The sequence below is a fragment of the Geotrypetes seraphini genome, chromosome 8 (genome assembly GCF_902459505.1).
Source record: "Geotrypetes seraphini chromosome 8, aGeoSer1.1, whole genome shotgun sequence".
Taxonomy (NCBI): domain Eukaryota; kingdom Metazoa; phylum Chordata; class Amphibia; order Gymnophiona; family Dermophiidae; genus Geotrypetes; species Geotrypetes seraphini.
In genome coordinates, this window is record NC_047091.1 from 186689986 (window position 1) to 186714585 (window position 24600).

General features: G+C 47.1%; 2 protein-coding genes across 2 annotated transcripts in view; one reads left to right on the forward strand and one right to left on the reverse strand.

The window, feature by feature from the left end:
• Positions 1–24600, reverse strand: part of MED13L (mediator complex subunit 13L) — an 802147-nt gene that overhangs the window by 590160 nt on the left and 187387 nt on the right. The gene's annotated exons all lie outside the window — the stretch shown is intronic.
• LOC117365171 (actin, alpha cardiac muscle 1) lies at positions 22989–24416 on the forward strand. The gene has a single exon (XM_033955210.1). The coding sequence runs from the start codon at positions 23082–23084 to the stop codon at positions 24213–24215; it is 1134 nt and encodes a 377-aa protein (XP_033811101.1). The 5' UTR covers positions 22989–23081; the 3' UTR covers positions 24216–24416.

A 24600-nucleotide genomic window follows, 5' to 3' on the forward strand; every position in this document is an offset into this window, starting at 1 on the left:
GCAGCGATAGCACTCAGATGGACTAATAGATGTCAGATAAATGGAGGAGATAATCCAAAATCAGGGAGAGAGAGATGGATTTAGGGTCCTCATGATGAAGATGACACCAAGAAGAAAAATGTGTCCACTTTTGCTGATAACACTGCTGAGTGGCTGGTTTTCTGGAAGCTTCCAATATTAATCTGATCTACTGAGAGAGATGAAGATCAGCTAAACTCAGCCCGAGAGGTACCAAGCTGTCAGGTGTAAAGACTGAAGGTTGGGATAAAGAAAAGAATCTCGACTCTGCGTGAGAAGAGATCCAAAAATTTGCAGAGGTACTAGCTCCTTGATACTGAGTTGAAGTAGAAGGGAGAACCATGGTTGTCTGGGCCACCAAGGAGCTATCAGAATCATGGTGGCAGACTCCTGCTTGAGCTTGACAAGTGTTTTGAGAACAGGTGGAAATGCATAAAGGAACTTGTTTGTCCAATCCAGTAGAAAAGCGTCCGCTTCTAGGCGATGAGGTGAGAACAGCCTGGATCAAAAGCGGGGTAGTTTGTGATTGTGGGGGAGACACAAACAGATTTACCTGAGGAGTCTCCCATTGTGAGAAAATGGAATGGAATGGAAAGCTCCTGAGTTCAGAGTCCATTCAAGTGGTTGAAGAATTTGGCTGAGCTTGTCCGCCAGAGAATTCTTTTCCCTCTGAATGTAAACAGCTTTGAGAATGATGTTGCGAGGAATTGCCTAGTTCCAAATCTTCTGAGCCTCTTGACAGAGAAGGAGAGACCCTGTGCCTTCCTGCTTGTTCACATAGTACATTGCTACTTGATTGTCTGTCCAGACAAGAGAACTTTGAACTTGTATAAGATGCTGAAAAGCTTTGAAAGCGTTGAAAATCACTCTGAGTTCCTAAAGATTTATATGATGGCTCCGATCCCTGATGATCGAAAGACCTTGAATATGTAGGCCATCCAGATGAGCCCCTCAAGTATAGGTTGAGGAATCCATAGTCAGGGTTTTCTGATGAGGAGGCGTTTGGTAGAGCAACCCTCTGGAAACATTGTCAAAGAAACGAGGTCACTACAATATGCTGCAAGAGTGGGTCGAGAGCCTGTGACCACTGTGAGGCTAGGGTCCACTGAGGAATCCGTAGATGCAGTCTAGCAAAGGGAGTTACGTGGATTGTTGATGCCATGTGTCCTAGAAGAACTATCATGTGGCTTGCCGAAAGAGATTGAATCTGGGCAACCTGATGACAGAGTTGAACAAGTGCATCTTTACGCTGTTGAGGAAAAAATGCTCTGAGTTGTCATATCTAGAAGGGCCACGATGAACTGGAACTTCCGAGATGGTTGAAGTTGAGATTTTGGGAAGTTGATTTTGAATCCCAAATTCTGAAGAAATAACACAGTTTGCTATGTCGCTGAGAGCACACTGTGATATTAAAGATCTTTGATGAGCCAGTCATCCAGATAGGGAAAAACCTCAAGGCCCTGAGACCTCAAGGCCGCTGATAACTACTACCAAGCATTTTATAAAGATTCAGAGAGAATGCTAGGCCGAAATGTAGAACTTTGTATTGTAGTGGTGTTGCGCCACTCGAAACCTGAGGTACTTCCTGGAAGCCGGATGAATTGGGATACGAGTGTAGGCCTCCTTGAGCTCCAGAGAGCATAGCCAATCATTGTGATTCAATAGGGCAGGGGTGCCCACACTTTTTGGGCTTGCGAGCTACTTTTAAAATGACCAAGTCAAAATGATCTACCAACAATAAAATTTTTTAAAAAACACAAAGCACACTGTACGCATAGAAAATGTTAATCATCATTCCTATTCCAGAGTTTTTCAAAGAGGTCAAAGCAGATGACTCTATGCACTGTCACCTCACTAACAACCATACAAACCCAGCCAAATACCCTCCTCTCTTTTTACTAAACCACGATAGCAGTTTTTAGCGCATGGAGCTGCGCTGAATGCCCAGCGCTGCTCTCGACGCTCATAGGCTCCCTGCGCTAAAAACCTCTATTGCGGTTTAGTAAAAGGGGACCACAGTGTAAACCATAGACAGCAGATATAAATTCAGATACATTTTGATCACTAAATTTAAAATAAAATCATTTTTCCTACCTTGTCTGGTGATTTCATGAGTCTCTGGTTGCACTTTCTTCTTCTGACTGTGGATCCAATCTTTCTTCCCTTCTTTTAGCCTGTATGCTTCCTCTCCTCATTCCCCCCCCCCCAACGTTTTCTTCCTCTATCCCTGCCCTCTCTTTCTTTCTCTCTTCATGCCCCCTTTCTTTTTTTCTGTTTCTCTTCTTTCCTTCTGTCTCCCTGCCTGCCCTCTTTCTCCCTCCCTGCCCTTCCCCAAGCCACTTCCACTGCCATCGGATAACAGGACGCTGGCCAAGCTCTCCCTGCTTCGGGCTCACCAGCATTCCTCTCCCCGTCAATTCTGCCGTTGGAGAGGAAGTTCAGCTGGCCAGAACTTCCTCTCCGACGGCAGAATTGACGTCAGGGAGAGGAAGGCTGATCGGCCCAAGATCGACCTATTGGGAGAAATGCTGCCGGGTCCTGCCTTTGAGGAAACAGAAAGTAGGCAGGACCTGGCAGCAAGAAGAGCAAATCACAAGCTTCAATGACCTATCTCCCGCTTTAGCCCACGAACTGGGCTCTAACATGTGCGTGCCGGCTTCCCTTCTCCCCCCCCCCCCCCCCGACATAACTTCCAGTTTCAGAGGGAAGAGAAGGGAAGCCGGTACAAGCACACGTTAGCCCCCGGAGCATAAGTTCTTCAACCCATTTTTTTTTTTTTTTTTTTAATGTTGAGCAGCGGCGGCAGCAGCAGAATTCAGGAGCGGGCTAGTCAGGAGGGGAAAAAAAGAGAAGGGAACCCGCTCTGCGATCGACTGGGGTCGCCTGAGCGAGCAACCTGTCGATCGTGATCGACGTATTGGGCACCCCTGCAATAGGGGATATAAAGTTGCTAGAGATAACATTCTGAATTTCTCCTTGACAAGAAATTTGTTAAGAGCGCTGAGAAATTTGTTGAGAGCTCCGAGATCAATATTGTCGAAGAACTCCCGTCTTCTTCGGTACAAGGAAATAATGGGAGTAAAACTCTGTATTCTTTTGTCCTGGAACCTTCTTGATGGCATTGAGAAGAAGTAGATTCTTGGCCTCCTGAAGAAGGGAGGGCTGAAGGAGATTGAAACCAGATTCTCTTGGAGGATGGTCTGGACGTATGTTGGGAAAATGAAGAGACTAACCCTCTCGTATGATGTTGAGAACCCAGAGATCAGATGTAATCAACTCCCAACGATGAACATAAAGTTGAAAATGTCCTCCAATTGGTTGGGGGACAGGCAAAGGTAATTTAATGGAAACTATGCTCTTGAGTAACTGGTCAAAAAAAACTGAGTCAACTTAACAGGAGCAGACTGAGAAGGTTTCTGGGAACACTGTTGCTTTTGCTTCTTCTGCTGAAGACGTGAAGCAGTAGATGGTTTAGCTGAATAACGTCTCTGATAGAATGTAGAAGATTTAAATAGAAACATAGAACATGACGGCAGAAAAGGGCCAGCAGCCCAACAAGTCTGCCCACTCTGACCCTCCCCCCTAAGCACTTCCTCGAAGTGAACCAACATGCTTATCCCATTTTTTCTTAAAATCGAGCACATTGCTTGCCTCAATTACCTAAATGGTCGTGAAGTGGATGGCTTGGGTTTAGGTTTTACTAAGGAGTCCCAAGACTTTTCATGAGCACAAAGCTTCTGAGTGGCATTCTCAATGGAATCCTTGAAAAGTTCATCTCCCAAACAGGGAATATTAGCCAACCGATCTTGAAGATGACATCCATGTCAGCAATCTTGAGCCATGCCAATTTTCACATGGCTACCGACATAGAAGAAGCTCTTGAAGATAATTCAAAAGAATCATAAGCAGATTGGACTAAATGCTGACGTTAAAGAAAAAAAAGGGTCTTTTTTTTTTTTTAACAAGAAAAAAGAAAGACGGGATGAAAAAGAGAAAAAAAAATATGCGCGAGCGAGAAGGCAAATCAGAAAAAAAGAATAAATGTTCAATGATGCGACTTCTCAACTCCGCGAAAAATATTGAACTGAGGAGCTGCGCATCTACGTCGGGCAGGAAGGCACTCGACCATCCGTGGTCGGTCACAAACTTTCTAAAGTTCTTAAAGTGACGATGCACTTAGGACCTTCCGTACTGGGGCTCCGATGATGTCACCCATATATGAAAATATGCTGCCTACTTGTCCTGGGATAACACTAGTTCCGGTGCTCCAACCATTAGCCTTTACTCCACTGTATTCTAACAGAAGACTAAACAAACAAGACTAAATATATAAACAGAAAAGGCAACAATAATACATAGTAAATTTTTTAGGTACATCAGGAAACAGAAAACCTGTGAGAGAATCCGTGGAACAGCTGGATGATCAAGGAGCAAAAGGGGTACTCAGGGAGAATAAAGCCATAGCGGAGAGACTGAATGAATTCTTTGCTTTGCTCTTTACGGAAGAAGATGTAAGAGATCTAACTGAACCAGAAATGGTTTTCAGAGATGATTATGCAGAGGATCTGAAAGAAATCTTAATGAACTTGAAGACATATTAAGCCAAATTGACAAGTTAAAGAGTGGAGGAGGAGTGTGTGGCGCAGTGGTTGGAGCTACAGCCTCAGCACCCTGGGGTTGTGGGTTCAAACCCTGCACTGCTCCTTGTGACCCTGGGCAAGTCACTCAGTCCTCCATAGCCCCAGGTACGTTAGATAGATTGTGAGCCCACTGGGACAGAGAGGGAAAATGCTTGAGTACCTGATTGTAAAACCGCTTAGATAACCTTGATAGGCGGTATATAAAAACCTAATAAACTTGAAACTTGATAAATCACCTGGACCGGAAACTGAAAGAACTCAAACATAAAATTGCTGATCTGCTGTTAGTGACCCGTAACATGTCGCTAAAATCGTCTGTAGTACCTGAAGATTGGAGGGTGGCCAATGATATGTTGATTTTTTAAAAGGGTTCCAGAGGAGATCTGGGAAATTACAGACTGGTAAGTCTGAATTCCGTGGCAGGCAAAACAGTGGAAACAATAATAAAAAATAAAATTGTGGAACACATAGACAATGAGTCCTCCCATCCCAACACCCCCTCCCCCAGGTCTAGATAGGCCCTAGTGGTCAGTGGAGGGTCACTGGGACAGGTGTGAACCCTGCTCACTCCTATCCCTAGCAGTTGGCCTTTGCAAATGAGTGCAGTGATCTCTCAGGGTAGCTTGTGGTACTTTATAAGTAGTATCATGAACTGCTTCAAGAGGTCATGGCAGCCATTTTCCAATGCCCTGGAGGGGCTTATCTAGAGGCTTGGAGGTTGGAAGAGGGCTTGTTCAGGGAAAAGGAGAGGGACCTTGATTCCTGCAGGTTGGAGGAGGCGGAACTAGTTTAGAAGGCAGGTAGGGGATTGGGGAGGGACTTAAAGGTAAAATATATTTATGTGGGTCCTGGCCAAAATTCAGAAAGGCCACTTTACTTTTTTATGCGAGTCCCAATTGAATATCGGGCAAGACTTGCACGGGCTCCAACAGCCATCTTCGCCAAATATGGTCCCTAATATTCAGGCCAGTGTCTGAGCATGGCTAACCACTGAACACTGAGGGCTAGAATAGGCAGCAACAGTAAGTGTTTAAAAAAACGCTGACCACAGCTGGCTGAATATCAGGGGGTTAGTTTTCTGAGAATAAATAAATAAATAAATAAATTTATATATATCTACTTCCTTTTCTTTATTCTCATTCTTTTCTTCTCTCTACTTTTCCAGCTAGCTACACGCCGGGCACACCCCAGCGCACCAAGAAACTTAGGCACGAAGAAAGAGAAATGGAGGCAGCAGAATCCCAGCGAAGCTTTCCAGTATACTGCATCGAGTGTCACATGTATGACTACCTCTCCTCCGGGAGGCAGGCTTACATATGCGGTCGATGTCAGGAACTGGATAGCCTAAAGAAGGAGGTCGGGAGACTGCAGATCAAAGTCCAGGAGCTGGAGGGACTCTGTGCCGCAGGGGAACCATGGGAAATCAAGGCAACTAACGATACCACCAGAGAGAGCCACATCAATGAGCAGGTCAGAGAGCTCGAGAGATTCATCGAGGAGGCCTGCAAGATGGTAGAGACACGGGATCACCAGCAGTTCGAGAGGGAACCATCAGATGGAGGACAGGACCCACCACCAGAAGCAGGAGAAGGACCTTGCGGAGGAACCAATCAGGAAGAGGAAGGACTGGAGGGTCAAATCACCGATACAGACCTGAGACCCAAGAGGAAGCGGAGAAAAGGGAAATCTGCAATCGTGGTGGGAGACTCAATCCTGAGAGAGGTGGACAGTCACAAACCCTGTTTCCCCGATGATAAGGCAGGGCCATCAAATAAGACAGCCCCCCCTTTTTAGAAAAAAATGTAAAATAAGGCACCCCCCCTCCCCCCGCAAATAAGCCACCCACCGATACCTGCGCTTACCCGAATCGGGTGGTACGGTGGGTGACTCCGTGTGGTCCCTCCGTCTACCGTATTTGCCTCCATGGCTGCGTGCCGCGCCTCGTCATGAAGTGAAGAGGAGGAAGTGACAGGACTGCAGCGCGCACACGTGACTCCGCGCAAGGAAACACAGGCAGCTTCCCTCATCCCTCCTTAACGGAGACTGCAGGAGTTTGTTCACGGCCAGAACATCCAAAAGTGAGACACGCAGACAGGTTTCTTTTGCTGTGAGCAATACCACTTACTGTATATAAAGCCTGTTTAAAATGCATACGGTATATAAACAATGGTTTCACATTGTCAAGTCCCCTCTGATGCTGCACTACAGAATAATCTCTTTACTGTGTTTCCCTGATGGAGAACATTGGGGACATTAAATGGTACAATATATGGTATGATGGATAAAGCTGGCCATACACGGTACGATTTTTCGGCCGACCGATTCTTCAGCCGTCAAATAAGACAGCCCCCCCTTTTTAGAAAAAAATGTAAATAAGGCATCCCCCCGAAAATAAGCCCTAGAGCATATTTTGGCCTTCCAAAAAAAATAAGACAGTGTCTTACCATCGGGGAAACAGGGTAGCAGGAGGCAGACCAGACCGCCTAGTAACATGTCTCCCAGGGGCGAGGACAAAGGACATATCTGACAGAATCGAGAGGATCCTGGAAGGAGCTGAGACGGAGGAGACAGCAGTGATAATCCACGTCGGAATGTAAAATTATGTTTTTACCTGTTAATTTTCTTTCCTTTATAAGCAGCAGATGAATCCAGAGACTAGTGGGTATAGCTCACATCGACCAGCAGGTGGAGATAGAGAAGAACATAAGAACATAAGAACATAAGCGTTGCCTCTGCCGGGTCAGACCAGGGGTCCATCGTGCCCGGCAGTCCGCTCCCGCGGCGGCCCCCCAGGTCCATGACCTGAAAGTGTTCCCTACCTAACTTAAAATACCCATACCCTGTTCACTCAATGTCCTGTAAGGTAAATCTCTATTTGTACCCTGTTATCCCTTTCGCTTCCAGGAAGTCATCCAGTCCCTTTTTGAACCCCAGAATTGTACTCTGTCCTATCACCTCTCCGGGAAGCGCGTTCCAGGTGTCCACCACCCTCTGAGTGAAGAAGAACTTCCTTGCATTCGTTATGAATCTGTCTCCTCTCAGTTTTTCTGAATGACCTCTTGTTTTAGTTGTCCCTGCTAGTCTAAAGAATCTGTCCCTCTCCACCTTCTCTATGCCTTTCATGATTTTATAAGTTTCTATCATGTCCCCTCTCAGTCTCCGCTTCTCCAGGGTAAAGAGCCCCAGCCTGTCTAACCGTTCGGCATATGAAAGGTTCTCCATACCCTTTATCATCCTCGTTGCCCTCCTCTGAACCCTCTCGAGTATTGCCATGTCCTTCTTGAGGTATGGTGACCAGTATTGGACGCAGTATTCCAGATGTGGGCGCACCATTGCTCGATACAGTGGCAGGATAACTTCTTTTGTTCTGGTAGTGATACCTTTTTTGATAATGCCCAGCATTCTGTTCGCTTTTTTTGAGGCCGCTGCACATTGTGCCGCCTGCTTCATTGTGTTATCCACCAATACCCCCAGATCTTTTTCTTGACTTCCTTCCCCGAGTACCCTCCCTCCCATCGTATAGCTGTACATGTAGTTCCCCTTCCCTATGTGCAAGACCTTACATTTCTCCACATTGAAGCTCATCTGCCATTTTTTTGCCCACTCACTCATTTTGTTCAGGTCGCTCTGCAGTTCTTTGCATTCTTCAACAGTTCCGGCCCTGCTGGAGAGTTTTGTGTCATCCGCGAATTTGATAACTTCGCACTTTGTCCCCGTTTCTAGATCATTAATAAATATATTGAACAGCAACGGTCCCAGCACTGACCCCTGTGGAACACCACTTGTGACCCCTATCCAGTCAGAGTAGTGCCCCTTTACTCCTACCCTCTGTTTCCTGTCCGCCAGCCAATTTTTGATCCATCTGTACACGTTTCCTTCCACCCCGTGACTCCACAGCTTCTTCAGTAAGCGTTCATGGGGCACCTTGTCAAAGGCTTTTTGGAAATCCAGATATATAATGTCTACTGGGTCACCTTGGTCCAATTGCTTACTTATCCCCTCAAAGAAATGCAGTAGATTTGTCTGGCATGATCGGCCTTTACAGAAACCATGCTGACTCGATCTCATCAGATTATTTTTTTCTATATGCTCGTTGATACCTTCCCTGATCATTGATTCGACCATCTTCCCCGGAACAGAGGTTAAACTCACCGGTCTGTAGTTTCCCGGGTCGCCTCTCGATCCTTTTTTGAAGATCGGTGTAACATTCGCTATCCTCCAGTCCTCCGGGATTACCCCTGTTCTCAAGGACAGGTTGCAAATATGCTGCAGTAATTCTGCTGTTTCGTCTCTAAGCTCTTTTAGTATTCTCGGGTGGATCCCGATTAACAGTTGGCCTTATAGCCTGGTGTTCCTCCTGTTGATTCAGTTATGCATCTTGCCCAAGCATCCCGAGAAAGGAGAATGAGCATCCACAAAACTTCATTCCAGTAGTAAATATGTAACTCAGAAATGTAATAAGACAGTTACCAACCGTTCCCCAACTGAAAATACCAACTAACCCTCAGACCAACTGTCCACTGGGGAGGGGCTCTGGATTCATCTGCTGCTTATAAAGGAAAGAAAATTAACAGGTAAAAACATAATTTTACATTCCTTAGCAAAGCAGCAGATGAATCCAGAGACTAGTGGGATGTAGCAAAGCAAACTCAAACTGGGTGGGAAGACAATGCCGCCTCTGCCAGCACTGAAGCGCCAAAAGATGCTTCCGCACGGGCCGCTACATCTAAACGGTAATGCTTCGAAAAGGTATTCCCAGACGACCAAGTGGCTGCCCGGCAAATTTCCTCCAGAGACAAACCACCGGACTCCGCCCAAGACGTAGCTAATGCTCGAGTCGAATGAGCACGAAGGTGCTCCGGGACTTGCTTCCCCGCCAACAAATAAGCTGAAGCAATAGTCTCTTTGACCCAACGAGCAATGGACGCTTTAGACGCAGCCATACCCTTGCTTTTGCCGGCGAATAACACGAAGAGATGATCTGACCGACGAAAATCGTTAGTCACTTCCAAATAATGTAGCACCATCCGTCGTACATCTAGCAGCCGCAAGGACGAAAACCGTGTTCCCCAATCCTCCTTCCGAAAAGATGGGAGGAATAAACTCTGGTTCACATGGAATGAAGAAATCACCTTTGGAAGGAAGGACGGCACAGTCCGTACCGACACTCCAGCCTCCGAAAAACGTAAAAAGGGTTCTCTGCAAGAAAGCGCTTGTAGCTCCGACACTCGTCTTGCAGAAGCCATAGCCACCAAAAACACTGTTTTCAACGTGACATCCTTCAAAGTTGCTGCCGACAGAGGCTCAAAAGGCGCCGCCTGCAACCTTCTAAGGACAAATTTAAGATTCCATGCTGGACAAATTCGCTTTACCGGAGGGCGGAAATGGCGAACCCCTTTGAGGAAACGGACCACGTCCGGATGAGAAGCGAGCTTCGAGCGAGACACCCGGCCCCTGTAACAGGCAATGGCCGCCACCTAAACCTTTAGCGAGTTATAGGCTAACCCTTTAGATACGCCTTCCTGCAGAAATTCAAGAACAGCCGACAGAGATGCCCGGAAGGGCGCAATCCCCTGCCGCCCGCACCATGATTCAAAAATCCTCCAGACTCTCGCATAGGAGGCAGAAGTCGAAATTTTCTTAGCTTGAAGTAGAGTGGCAATCACCTGTTCCGAATAGCCCCTCTTCCGTAGCCTTGACCGTTCAATAGCCAGGCCGTAAGACCAAATTGGGCCGGATTTTCTATCGAGATTGGACCCTGAGTCAGTAAGTCCGGAGTCACCTGGAAAGTTACACGATCGCCTGCTGATAGCTGAATCAGATCCGCGTACCATGGCCGACGCGGCCAATCCGGAGCCACCAGGATCACTCTGCCCTGAAAGCGGGAGATGCGTTGTAAAACTCGACCTATCATGGGCCAAGGTTGAAATACATACAGAAGGGAATTTGGAGGCCACGGGAGAGCTAATGCGTCTACCCCCTCCGAGCCCCTCTCCTTGCGTCTGCTAAAGAATCGAGGCAGCTTTGTATTGAAGGATGTGGCCATGAGATCCATCTCTGGCAGCCCCCAACGACGGACTAGCAGATTGAAAGCTCGAGCAGACAACTCCCATTCGCCTGGATCTAGAAGATGTCTGCTGAGGAAGTCCGCTTGCACGTTTTCGTGACCCGCGATGTGCGCTGCTGAAAGAAGCGGAACATGTATCTCCGCCCACCGAAACAGCCTCATTGTCTCTTCTGCCAACTGAGGACTCCGGGTACCCCCCTGACGATTGATATACGCCACTGCCGTGACACTGTCCGAAAAGATCCTGGTCGGACGGTCCTGAATCAGGGGCTGAAAAGCTCGCAGCGCAAGTCTGATCGCTCTCAACTCTAGCAAATTGATTGACCACTGGGCCTCCTCCGAGGACCACACCCCCTGCACTGAAGCTTGCAGGCACTGGGCCCCCCAGCCCAGAAGACTGGCATCCGTTGTAATCACCACCCATTCTGGCGTAGCTAACGGCATGCCCCGCCAAAGATGCAACTCGTGAAGCCACCACAGCATGCTGCGAGCCGCTCGAGGACTCCATGGGAGACGCAAATTGTAGTCCAGAGATGCCGGGGACCAACGAGAAAGGAGAGACTGTTGTAACGGTCTCATGTGGAACCGAGCCCAGGGAACCACCTCCAGAGTCGCCACCATCGAGCCTAGAACCTGTACATAATCCCAAACCCGAGGTCTGGGCGACCCGAGCAGTATTCGAATTTGAGACTGCAATTTCTCCCCCCGATCTCGGGGTAGAAATACTTTCCCCAGACAAGTGTCGAACCTCACCCCCAGATGCACCAAAGACTGGGACGGGGACAGAGAACTTTTGGGAAAGTTGACGATCCACCCCAATGACTGCAGGAGAGAGATTACTCTCTGAGTTACCGACAAACTCTCCTGTCTGGAAGAGGCGCGGATCAACCAGTCGTCTAAGTAAGGGTGAACCCGAATTCCTTCCTTGCGTAGAAAAGCTGCCACAACCACCATCACTTTGGAGAAGGTGCGGGGAGCCGTTGCCAGGCCAAAGGGCATTGATAATGCTGGCCGAGAATCGCAAACCGCAGATACCTCTGATGCGGAGGCCAGATTGGAATATGGAGGTACGCTTCCTTGAGATCGAGGGACGTGAGGAACTCTCCCAGTCTTACTGCCACAATAACAGAGCGAACCGTCTCCATACGGAAATGGCGAACACTGAGAAATCTGTTGACCCTTTTGAGGTCCAGCACAGGCCTGAACGACCCCCCCCCTCTTTGGAACAATGAAGTAAAGGGAATATATGCCGTGCCCCACCTCTTCCGGAGGCACCGGCACCACCGCTCCCAGATCCAGAAGCACCTGAAGAGTAATGCGGACCGAGTCTACCTTGGCCGCCCCATTGCACGGGGACACCAAGAAAGAATCGCCGACGGGCGAGGCGAACTCTAACTTGTACCCTTCTTGAATAATGTCCAACACCCACTGATCTGACGTGATTTTGGCCCACTCCGCTAAGAACGCCGACAGCCGTCCCCCTAAGGGAAAGGCGGAGGGAGCCAAGACCCCGTCATTGTGGAATGCGATTTGCCTGGGCACGTGCTGGCTGACCTGAAGAGGGTTTCGTCGTACGAAAGGAACTTTTCTGCTGAAACCTAGTTCTCGAAGAAGAGAAAGAACCAGATGCGGATCTGAAGACAGGTTTACCGGACCTGTACCTCCTCACCTCCCTGAAACGTGTTCTAGACGACAAGGACTTTAAAGGAGGCCTAGGCCTATCTTCTGGTAATCGCTGTGTTTTGGTATCCCCAAAATCTTTCACCAATTTATCTAGATCTTCTCCGAACAATAAACTCCCTTTAAAAGGGAGTTTCACAAGCCGAAGCTTGGATGCCGCATCCGCCGCCCAATGACGGAGCCACAAAGATCTGCGAGAAACAACCGAAAGGGCCATCTGCTTCGCAGAAGCCCGAATCATATCATATAAGTTGTCTGCCAAATAAGCCAAACCCGACTCCAAATCAGCCAGTTCCGAAGGGACAGAACCCCCGGACTCCATCAAATTATCCGCCATCCCTTGAGACCACTGCAGACATGCTCACGCCGCATAAGAGCTGCAAATCGCGGCCTGTAAGGTAACTGCAGCAACCTCAAAGGACATTTTCAGGGAAGATTCAATCTTCCTATCCTGTACATCTTTCAGAGTAACTCCCCCTTCCACCAGCAAGGTAGTCTTTTTAGTCACCGCTGCTACCAGAGCGTCCACCCTGGGCAACCTAAACTTCTCGAGTTCGGTCTGGTCAACCGGATACAAGAGCCGCATGGCCTTTGCCACTCGTAGACTGGCCTCCGGCGTATCCCATTGTGCCGAGATCAGCTCCTACATGGCTTCATGCACCGGAAAGGACTTAGACGGCCTACGTGTTCCTGCCATAAGGGGGTTACTAGACACCTTAGTGTCTTCCTGAGAGATGTTTAAACCTTGCAATGCCTTTGAAATTAAGGAAGAAAGCTCTTCTCTATGAAAGAGACGGAGAGCGGAAGGGTCATCCACTTCCCGACCCGGGGGATCCTCTGCTTCCCAATCCAAGACTTCACCTTCCTCTAACGATTCGGGGAGAGAAAAAGGGGATACTGGAAACGTATCATCTGCGTCTGCGGTCGCGAGTCTGCGTTTCTTCACAACTTGCGCCTGCCCTGGAGACCCCACAGCACCCGCAGTTGGTCTTGCACTATTATAATTCACAAAAGAAGTAGAAGGCACAGGAAGAGACGGACAGGTCACAGGCACCGGCTGAGCAGGCTGAGAGCTCTGCAACATGAAAGCCTGGTGCAACAGCATAATAAATTCTGGAGAGAACGAGCCCGCCCTAAGCGATGCTGAACCGACCTGATCCGCGCCTGGGAGCGGAGCCGCGACTCCTTTTAACGCTCCTGGCTCCCCGACCGCCGCTGAAGTCCCCTCAGTCGTGGACGAGCCCTGTAGCAAACCCGAGTCGACCTCGAGAGCCGGGGACTTTGAACGAGCTTCCCTGACACGGGAAATGGCGACATCACACGCCTGTAAAAACGCATCTTCTGCCGGTGAGTCAGAACAACCGGCAGAGCAGAAGCCCGACAGTGTTCTGCGCTTCCCACAGCGCGAACACCGCTGACTAGCCTCTGCCGCCATCCTTCGTTCTGGCAAATAAAGTTTTTTTTTTTGTTTGGTTTTTTTTTTTTTGTACACGCGAAGAAAGCCGCCGCGCTAACGCCTCCCCCCAACCCGAACCGGCAATCGGAAACGACACTCAGAACAACGCCGACAAAGAGCAAGAAAAAATCACTCACCACCTGATTTTCCGACCGCCCCACCGGACGCCAGGCAACAGTTGGTAATTAGACTGAAAGCCGATTCAAAATCGACACGGCTCAGCACAGGCAGGAAGAATGTTTTTTTTTTGTTGTTGTTTTTTTTAACTGGAATGAAGAAAAATCCTGCAGCGTCCAAGGAAAACCCCTCTATCCACCGGAGGGGAGGGTGGGGAAGGGACCTGGGAGGGCCCAGGTGTAGCCCCCAAAGCCGGCACCGCTCAGCCAGGCACCCCTGTCCTGCTGAAGAGAGCTAGTCCCAACAGAGGCATACAACGGAACACCAATTCACCCGGAACCAGCCAAGATCCAGGAGCTAGAGAGCTAGCTCCACCCCTGCTGGGAGATAGAGCAAAACTGAATCAACAGGAGGAACACCAGGCTATAAGGCCAACTGTTAATCAGTTTCTCTATCTCCACCTGCTGGTCGATGTGAGCTATACCCAGTCTATATACTAGTCTCTGGATTCATCTGCTGTTTTGCTAAGGAACAAATGATGTCAGCAGACGGAACTTCAACAGAACTACACTGACCGAGCAGTTTAAGATCCTGGGGAGGAAACTGAAGCTGAGGACAAGGAAGATAGCCTTTTCAGAGATCCTGCCAGTACCGAGGGCAGATGCAAGGAGACAGATCGAGCTGCAAGCAATAAACGGATGGCTGAGGAGATGGTGCGATGAGAAGGGTTTCCACTTTGTACGGAACTGGACAACCTTCCTGGGGAAAAACAAGCTCTACAGGAGAGACGGACTGCACCTGAGCGCGGCTGGGACGAGGATGCTGGCACGCAACATCCAGACCAGCATAAACATGGCTTTAAACTGATAACAAGGGGAAAGCCGATAGTCGATCTGACCTCGACACATCGGACCACAGTATCAAGCAAGGATACTGAATCAGGAAATGGCAATAGAGGGCTCGAGACTGTGTTGACATTTTCTGGACTAAAACCCAAAGACGCCTTGCAGGGATCCAAGGAACTTATGGAACTAAAGAGCGACAAAATGAGGAAACAGCCGGAAACAGAGGGCTATCCAAAATCGAAGAAGCGGACGGAGAACGGGATAGACACACCACAGGAGGAAGGTGAACAGAACGAGGCTCGGGGACTGGCAGACCGTGAGGGGATCAACAGGAGCACCAAACCATGAGGAGAACCAAATGAGAAGGTAACCAACCGGGACTTACTTTGCCTATATACAAATGCCAGGAGCCTAAGGACAAAAATGGGAGAGCTAGAAGTTATAGCCAGTAAAGAGGACTTGGACATAATAGGAGTCACAGAGACATGGTGGTCCAAGGACAACAAATGGGATGTGGCCCTGCCAGGGTACAAACTCTATAGGAGGGACAGGACACACAAGAAGGGTGGAGGAGTAGCACTGTATATAAAGGACTCCATTCCTTCAACCAGGATGGAAACGACAGTAAGGGCGGACAGCTTGGAATCAATATGGGTTAAACTGACAGGAGGAAATGGAGCAGACATCAAATTGGGACTGTACTATCGCCCACCAGGACAGCCAGAAACAAACAACCAGGACCTGGAGGACGAATTGAGGCAGGTATGCAAAATTGGAAGTGTGGTGGTTATGGGGGATTTCAACTACCCTGGAATAGACTGGAACACTGGACACTCAAATTGCACGAAAGAAACTAAATTCCTAGAGGCAACGAGGGACTGTTACATGGAACAGCTGGTCACGGAACCAACGCGAGGGGATGCCACTCTGGACCTAATCCTCAATGGGCTAGGGGGACCCACAAAGGAGGTGGTAGTACTAGCACCATTAGGAAACAGCGATCACAACATGATACAGTACAAACTAAACATAGGAACACAAAAAGTGAAAAGAACCACAACGACAGCACTCAACTACAGAAAAGGAAATTACGAGGCCATGAGGAAAATGGTGAGAAAAAAGCTCAGCAACAGCTCAATGAAGATGGAGACCATAGAGGAAGCCTGGGCCCTACTCAAGGGCACGGTGCACGAGGCACAAGACCTGTACATCCCAAGGTTTAGGAAAGGGTGCAAAAAGAATCGAGCTCGAAACCCGGCATGGATAAACAATGCAGTAAAAAAGGCGATAAGTGACAAGAAATCATCTTTCAGAAAATGGAAAAAGGACCCAACAAGGGACAACCAGAAGGAGCACAAAAGGCACCAGAAAGAATGCCACCGAGAGGTTAGGAAAGCAAAAAGAGAGTATGAGGAAAGACTGGCGGGGGAAGCAAGAAACTTCAAACCATTCTTCAGGTATGTGAAGGGGAAGCAACCAGCCAGGGAGGAAGTGGGACCATTGGACGACGGAGACAGGAAAGGAGTGGTAACAGAGGAAAAAGAGATAGCTGACAGATTAAACAAGTTCTTCTCGTCAGTCTTCACGAGAGAGGACATATCCAATATCCCAGAACCTGAGGAGATCATAAATGGAGACCACGATGAAAAGCTGGTCCAATTAGAGGCGAGCCGAGAGGATGTCCTCCGACAGATAGACAGACTGAAGAGCGACAAATCACCGGGACCGGACGGCATCCACCCAAGGGTAATAAAGGAGCTGAGAAACGAAATAGCGGAAACACTTTGCCAAATATGTAATCTATCCTTGAAAACTGGGGAGATCCCAGAAGACTGGAAAATAGCAAATGTCACGCCCATCTTTAAGAAGGGATCAAGAGGAGATCCGGGAAACTACAGGCCGGTGAGCTTGACCTCGGTCCCGGGAAAGATGATGGAAGCACTGGTCAAGGACACAATCTGCGAGCACATAGAAAAAAATGGACAACTGAAGGCGAGCCAGCACGGCTTCTGCAAGGGTAGGTCGTGCCTCACGAACTTACTGTACTTCTTTGAGGGAATAAACAGCCAGATGGACAAGGGGGAAGCCATAGACATCATCTACCTCGACTTCCAAAAAGCCTTCGACAAGGTACCTCACGAAAGGCTGCTTAAGAAGCTGTGGAATCACGGGGTGCAAGGGGATGTACACCGATGGATCAGACACTGGCTGGCGGGCAGAAAACAGAGGGTTGGAGTAAAAGGGCATTACTCAGACTGGCAACGGGTCACGAGCGAGTCCCTCAGGGATCGGTGTTGGGACCACTCCTGTTCAATATATTTATCAACGACCTGGAGATGGGGACGAAATGTGAGGTCATTAAATTTGCTGATGACACCAAACTCTGTAGCAGGGTCAAAACCAAGGAGGATTGTGAAGACCTGCAGAGGGACCTGACGAGACTAGAGGAGTGGGCAAAAAAAATGGCAAATGAGTTTCAATGTGGATAAATGCAAGGTCATGCATGTAGGGAAAAAGAACCTGATGTTCAGCTATAAAATGGGGGGAATATTGCTAGGGGTGAGCGACCTTGAAAAAGACCTAGGGGTGATGGTGGACACAACATTGAAACCATCGGCGCAGTGTGCGACAGCCTCAAAGAAAGCAAACAGAATGCTGGGCATCATCAAAAAGGGTATCACAACCAGGACGAAAGAAGTCATCAAGCCACTGTATCGTGCAATGGTGCGCCCGCACCTGGAATACTGTGTTCAGTACTGGTCGCCGTACCTCAAGAAAGACATGGCAGTACTCGAGGGAGTCCAGAGAAGAGCGACAAAACTGATAAGAGGTATGGAAAATTTTTCATACGCTGACAGGTTAAAAATGCTGGGGCTGTTCTCCCTGGAGAAGAGGAGACTTAGAGGGGACATGGTAGAAACCTTCAAAATCCTGAAGGGCATAGAGAAAGTGGACAAGGACAGATTCTTCAAACTGTGGGGAACCACAAGCACTAGGGGTCACTTGGAGAAATTGAAAGGGGACAGGTTCAGAACAAATGCTAGGAAGTTCTTTTTTACCCAGAGGGTAGTAGACGCATGGAACGCTCTTCCAGAGGTTGTGATAGGCCAGACCACAGTACAGGGGTTCAAGGAAGGTTTGGATAGGTTCCTAAAGGATAAAGGGATTGAGGGGTACAGATAGAAGCAGAGGTAGGATATAAAAATGGTCAAATCACTTCACAGGTCAAAGGACCTGGTGGACCACTGGGCGGGATGGACCTCTGGTCTGACCCAGTGGAGGCAACTTCTTATGTTCTTAATACTGAAAATCAAAGCAGAATAACTTTTTCAATTTAAAGTAAAATCTATTGAGTAGAAACTATCATCCAATAGACAAAGAATGGTTCTTTTGCTATTTACAGCCATAGCAAAAGAAATGTGAATTGTTTATATCATATAAACGTACTCTGCCTTCCCTCCTCCCACACTTAAAATGTTATTACAACATGCTGCATTATTGAGTTTCTGCAGTATTTAAGTTGAAGTCTCCCTGGGGAACAAGCCCATGCAACTATCACAGGAATACTAAATCCAACTGCTTCCTTGGCTTTTACAGCTTTAATCAGAGTTCTACCAGTCACTGTACAGGCCTCTGAATTTCAAACTGCCAGACTGTGAAGACACAAATTGCACAGTTCTGAAAGTCAGATACACCAAATATCAAGTCATTTGGCAATGATCAGAAGCATCAATGATAAAAATACAAAACTATGACTTTTAATGTAAGTATTTGTTCCACATTCCAAAAAGAAGTTTGGATAGCACTAAGGGTGTATTGCACTAAATGATTAGAAAAACCTTCATTGAATTTACCTTCCAATCCTTATTCTAACGGACCTCTAATTGATGTTCTTTAACAAGCTGAATCACAGTCAGTCTAAGCTTGACCTTGTGGATCTATATCCTATTTAATAAAACCCTAAGCGCGCATGCGCACTTAGGGTTTCGTGATCCCTGCAGCCGTGTTTTCTGATCCGTGGCCAGATTCTATTTTAGAACGCGGCGGCAGGGATCACTTTGGCCACTTCTCTCCTCCCGCCCTTACTCGCCAATCACTGGAGGAAGCGCAGGCAAGCTCTCTCCCTGCCCGCGTCCTCGGCAGGGAACACACTGGAGCTTCCCCCCTCCCGCCCTCACTCACCAACCGCCGCCACCGCTGATCCTCCTCTTCAAAGCAGCCTGCGATCATGGCCGGCTTTAGCGAACCGCAAAGGCCGCTCTCCAACCTCAGTAGCACATTCCTTCTGAAGCACGGGATCGCGTCAGAGGGAACGTGCTACCGAGTTGGAGAGCGAACTGCGAGGTTCACTAAAGCCAGCCACGATTGCAGGCTGCTTTGAAGAGGAGCAGGCCAGAAGACGCCGGGATGGAGGGAGGGTAAGAACGGGAATACAGGGGGAGAGGAAAAGGGGCTGCTTTGGGGGGAGGTGTGTGCTAGGGGGCAGACAGCTTTGCTCTGGGGGGAATACAGAAGGGGGGCCATGGAGAGACAATCAGGGAGAAGGAAAGGGGACTGCTTAGGGGGGAGGGGTGTGCTGGGGACAGACAGCTTTGCTCTGGGGGAAGACAGAAGGGGCCATGGAGAGACAGGGAGAGGGAAATGGGGCTGCTTTGGGGGGAGAGGTGTGCTAGGACAGACAGCTTTGCTCGGGGGGGAAGACAGAAGGGGCCATGGAGAGACAGTTAGGGAGAGGGAAAGGGGGCTGCTTTGGGGGGGAGGGGTGTTCTAGGGGAAGACAGCTTTGCTCGGGGAGGGGGAGCAGGGAAGACAGAAGGACACAGCCAGCAACCAAGGAGAGAGAGAGAGAGAGAGAAAGAAAGAAACAGACAGACGCATCTATTCTAGCACCCGTTAATGTAACGGGCTTAAAGACTAGTCATAGAATAAACACAATCTCCAACATTAACAGACACAAATTTGTTAAAAAAAAAAAGAAGTGCATTTTTGCAGTACACAGAATAAAAGAGGAGCTAAGATCCAAGTGCAACGACTGAGCCAGCACATCCTTTCTGACAGTTCGCCGATCTTTCTGCAGCCATGACCCCCAATTCACACAGCCACAGAAAGCGATCTCTGGGCCCCAAAGGACAATTGCATCCTATGCAACACCTCACAGTCTGGGGAGCTCTGCTGCTCTAGGCCTTTTGCAATATTTATTTATTTATTTGATTAGTTGTATATCCCGTCCTCTGCAACGAGCTCAGAACGGGTAACAAGGTAATATGAAGAGTTAATAACTTGCCACCCTATAACCAGTGTCCAAAACCGCCAGATTAAAAGAAAATGTATCCAGGAAAAATGCTATTGTCTTAGTTTACATTCAGCCTCCAGGGTGAATGATCTAACAGCAGGAATACTACAATGTTTTTTCATTCAGTTGGATATAGTTTAACTTTAGGCCAATCCTAATTGATAAGGAAAAGGTAAAAAGGCCAAAAGGGCCTAAAATTACACTTTTGCTTTCTGCATGTGCGCAGAAAGCAAAAGTGCTTTCTGCATGTGTGCATATTGAACTGCTTTAATTTCTATGCTCTGTTACCGTGGTCACACTCTCCTCCTGCCCACCTACTCACCATTCTGATTTTCCCTTTTCCTCTCTCCACATACACAAATCTGTCTCACCTGCTTCTGGCACACACCAAGCTTATGTGTCTGTGTCTGTGTCTCTTCCTCATCACCACATAGAGGGTATCCCTCCCATTATGCCCTCCATGGCATACTAACATTTCCTATACCCGACAGGTCTAAGCGGTTTACACTCTAAAAACGGTTTCAAATAAGTAGGAGAATGCCAATATGTAGATAGGAAAGGAGAGCATCTAAAGGAGTGAAAGACTAATTTTGGAGGACATTCTAATAAGGGAATCAACATGTAAGAAAAAGAATGATATTGGGAAAGGCAAGTATAATAATAATAATAATAACAGCTTATATATCGCAATACCGTGAAGTTCTATGCGATTTACAAAGATTAAGCAAAGGTACAAATCGATTGACTTTAAGAGGGGAAGAAGAAAGAGGGTTAATAAGACAGGAAATCCATTTTTGAGGAGAGAGTGATCAATAGAACAAGTTAATCGCTATAGAGGGGAGAGAGAAGAGAGGATTAGTTGTCTAGATACTTTAGGAACAGGTGTGTTTTCAGACGTTTCCTAAATTCCTCATAAGTAGTGGGCGAAAGCAATTGTTCTAGGTCTTTACCCCATGATGCTGCTTGGAGCGAGAGAAGATGTTCATGGTGGTTTTTCAGTTTACAACCTCTCACTGGGGGGAAACGAAGTTGGAACGTGAGCTTCTCTTGTGTCTGTTGGCTGAGAAGACAAAAAGGTCAGTTATATATTTAGGGGCAAGTCCGTGTAGTGCTTTGAAGCAGAAGCAGGCAAATTTAAATTTTACGCGCGCCTCCATTGGCAGCCAATGCAGCTGCCGGTAGTAGGATGTCACGTGGTCAAACTTCCTCAGCCCAAAGATCAGTTTGATCGCTGCATTTTGCATCAATTGTAAACGCTGCATGTTCTTTTGGGAAATTGCTAAATAGGCGATGTTACAGTAGTCAAGTAGACTCAGTAAGAGGGATTGGACTAGGGTTCTGAATGCCGCTGTATCGAAATAAGCTTTAATGTATCAACTTGTTCAACATGTAACATGGTGTAGGAGGACAATCTGGAGGGCAATAACTGCATGGGTGGCCTGGCAGAACTGGTAATCTGTATTTGTATGTTAGGTTGGTCAGGGAGTCCACATATCTATGTTACCTGGGTGAGAAGGCTTGAGTGAATAGCCATGTCTTGGGGCACCTTTAAATTCCTTGAGAGAGGGAATGTTGTAGACAGTGAGGGGTAGAGTATCCCAAGCAGATGTCCAGTAAAGTAAAAAGCTTGATGGCGTGTGCACTTCAGTTGTGCTCATCATGGGCCAGGTAGCATTAGGCCTCATCAAATATTTTGCTACTGTTTACACAGTTTACAGAAGTAGCTCTGTAGTTAAGAGCGCTAGTCTGGAACCAGGAGTCTTGCTTTTCCCATTGATGCTCCTTGGGCAAGTTATTTCACCCTGTACTGGCATCCAAGGCAGGGAACTAACGTGTACAAACCTGACAGTAACTTGTTCTGAGCTCAGATTTAGGAAAGCAAGTAATTATGGCCAAACTCGAATCCAAAATGGTTTGTTCCAGCTCCTAGAAAGATAAGGTACATGTACTTGAAGGGGATGTCAGAATGAGAGGTACTTGGGACCTGGGTTAGCCACTTTTGGACAAGGGATACTGGGCTTGATGGATGGATGTCTGTCCCAGTATGGTAATTTTTATGTTCTTATGCTTGCTCAACAAATGACAAATCTTGCTACAAAATAGAAATCAGACAATCCTAAGCAATAATGGTTACACCATACGCAGTATAGTAGTTTTCTCTCTTATAGGATAAAAAGCCAACATAGCTCATTTGAAGACTAAAAGGCTCCAATGAGCAAGATATATTAAAGAGTCATGACACGTTACCAAAATACTAGCACAGAAAAATTATTTAAATATGATGGCAGGAAAAATTTTCCAATATGCAGTATCTTGTTTACTTTTTTATTTAACTGTTGTAATGTACAGCAAACATTTTATGTAATTTTTGAAGAACTTTTGTGGTTTTAAAAAACAATTTGCAAATATTCATGATTGTGTACTTTTACAAAAGGGGAAGGTAGGAAGAGAAAGAATAAAGAAGGATATCTTCATGTAAGCCTGCAATGTTAGAACAGTTGTGTGTGCCTTCAATATCTTATCACTCCTAAAAAATAGTTTTCCTTGGATGGACATTAGAAGATGAATGCAGGCATTTGAACAAGCCTGACTATTTGTTTTCTTCACATATGGTAAAGTGTGAGTTTCTTTCCTCTCAGCTGTCTTAGAGAAATCTGTCTGTCACTTGTTCCATATTCAGAGCTGACCATAGTCCCAGCGACTCAAGCTGACATTGCCTTTTATGGCTTCACAAGTTAACAGAGGGCCCCACTGATCAGTCCCCAAGAGAACCAAATAGGGAAAAAGATGTGGGGAATTCCAGCTGAAATGCAAGGCTTTCCTAAACTTGGGAAAAGGAAGAGAGGGGAAGAAGTATAAAAGAGACAGCTTAAGAGAGAAGCAAACAGCAGTATCCAGCACTGGTAAGAACAACTGCCTAGGAACACAGAGCCCTGCTAAAAGTGAAAAGGTTGACAGAACAATCATGTGTGATGATGAAGAAACTACTGCTCTGGTCTGTGACAACGGCTCCGGTCTGGTGAAAGCAGGGTTTGCTGGTGATGATGCTCCCAGGGCAGTTTTTCCATCTATTGTGGGTCGGCCACGACACCAGGGCGTCATGGTTGGTATGGGACAAAAGGATTCTTATGTAGGTGATGAAGCCCAAAGCAAGAGGGGTATTCTCACTCTAAAATACCCTATTGAGCATGGCATCATCACCAACTGGGATGACATGGAGAAGATCTGGCACCACACTTTCTATAATGAACTGCGTGTTGCTCCAGAAGAGCACCCAACATTGCTGACTGAAGCACCTCTCAACCCAAAGGCCAACCGTGAGAAGATGACTCAAATTATGTTTGAAACCTTTAATGTGCCAGCTATGTATGTTGCAATACAAGCAGTGCTTTCTCTCTATGCCTCTGGTCGAACCACTGGTATTGTGCTGGACTCTGGTGATGGTGTGACCCACAATGTACCCATCTATGAAGGCTACGCACTGCCTCATGCTATTATGCGCTTGGACCTAGCAGGCCGTGACCTCACTGACTACCTCATGAAAATCCTTACCGAGCGTGGCTACTCCTTTGTCACCACTGCAGAGAGGGAGATTGTCCGTGACATCAAAGAGAAATTATGCTACGTAGCTTTGGACTTTGAAAATGAAATGGCCACAGCAGCCTCTTCATCCTCTCTGGAGAAAAGCTATGAGTTACCCGATGGTCAGGTAATAACAATTGGCAATGAGCGTTTCCGCTGTCCTGAAACCCTTTTCCAGCCATCTTTCATTGGCATGGAATCTGCTGGCATCCATGAGACAACTTACAACAGTATAATGAAGTGTGACATTGACATTAGAAAGGACCTTTATGCTAACAATGTTCTGTCTGGTGGAACCACTATGTACCCTGGCATTGCTGATCGTATGCAGAAAGAAATCACTGCTTTAGCTCCCAGCACCATGAAAATAAAAATTATTGCTCCTCCTGAACGTAAATACTCTGTATGGATTGGCGGTTCTATCCTAGCTTCCTTATCCACCTTCCAGCAAATGTGGATCAGTAAACAAGAGTACGATGAAGCAGGACCATCCATTGTCCACAGAAAATGCTTTTAAAAGTGTGTTTATACAGTACAGTATGCGTGTGTGTAAGTTAGATGTTATATGTAAATTACTGGTATATTATGAGTTTACTCTATCTTAGAAAAAGGGCATTTTTGTATCTTAAAGAAGAAATCAAATTGGAAAAAAAAATGATTTTATCTTTGCAACAATTTCCTAGATGATGAGAGGAAAATAAATATTTTACACCATTAATTTTGTGCAGTCTTTCTAAAACTGTTGGCATGTCTTGTTAATCATGTTTTCATCCTAAACTGGATGAAATACTGGCTTAGTTGGAAGTGGGGTACAGGAATATAACATTGGGGAATGGTGAATGGAGAGGAAAAGATTCACCAGCTGAAGTTACTGAGCTTCTAGCAAAGAGGTTCTGTAGAAA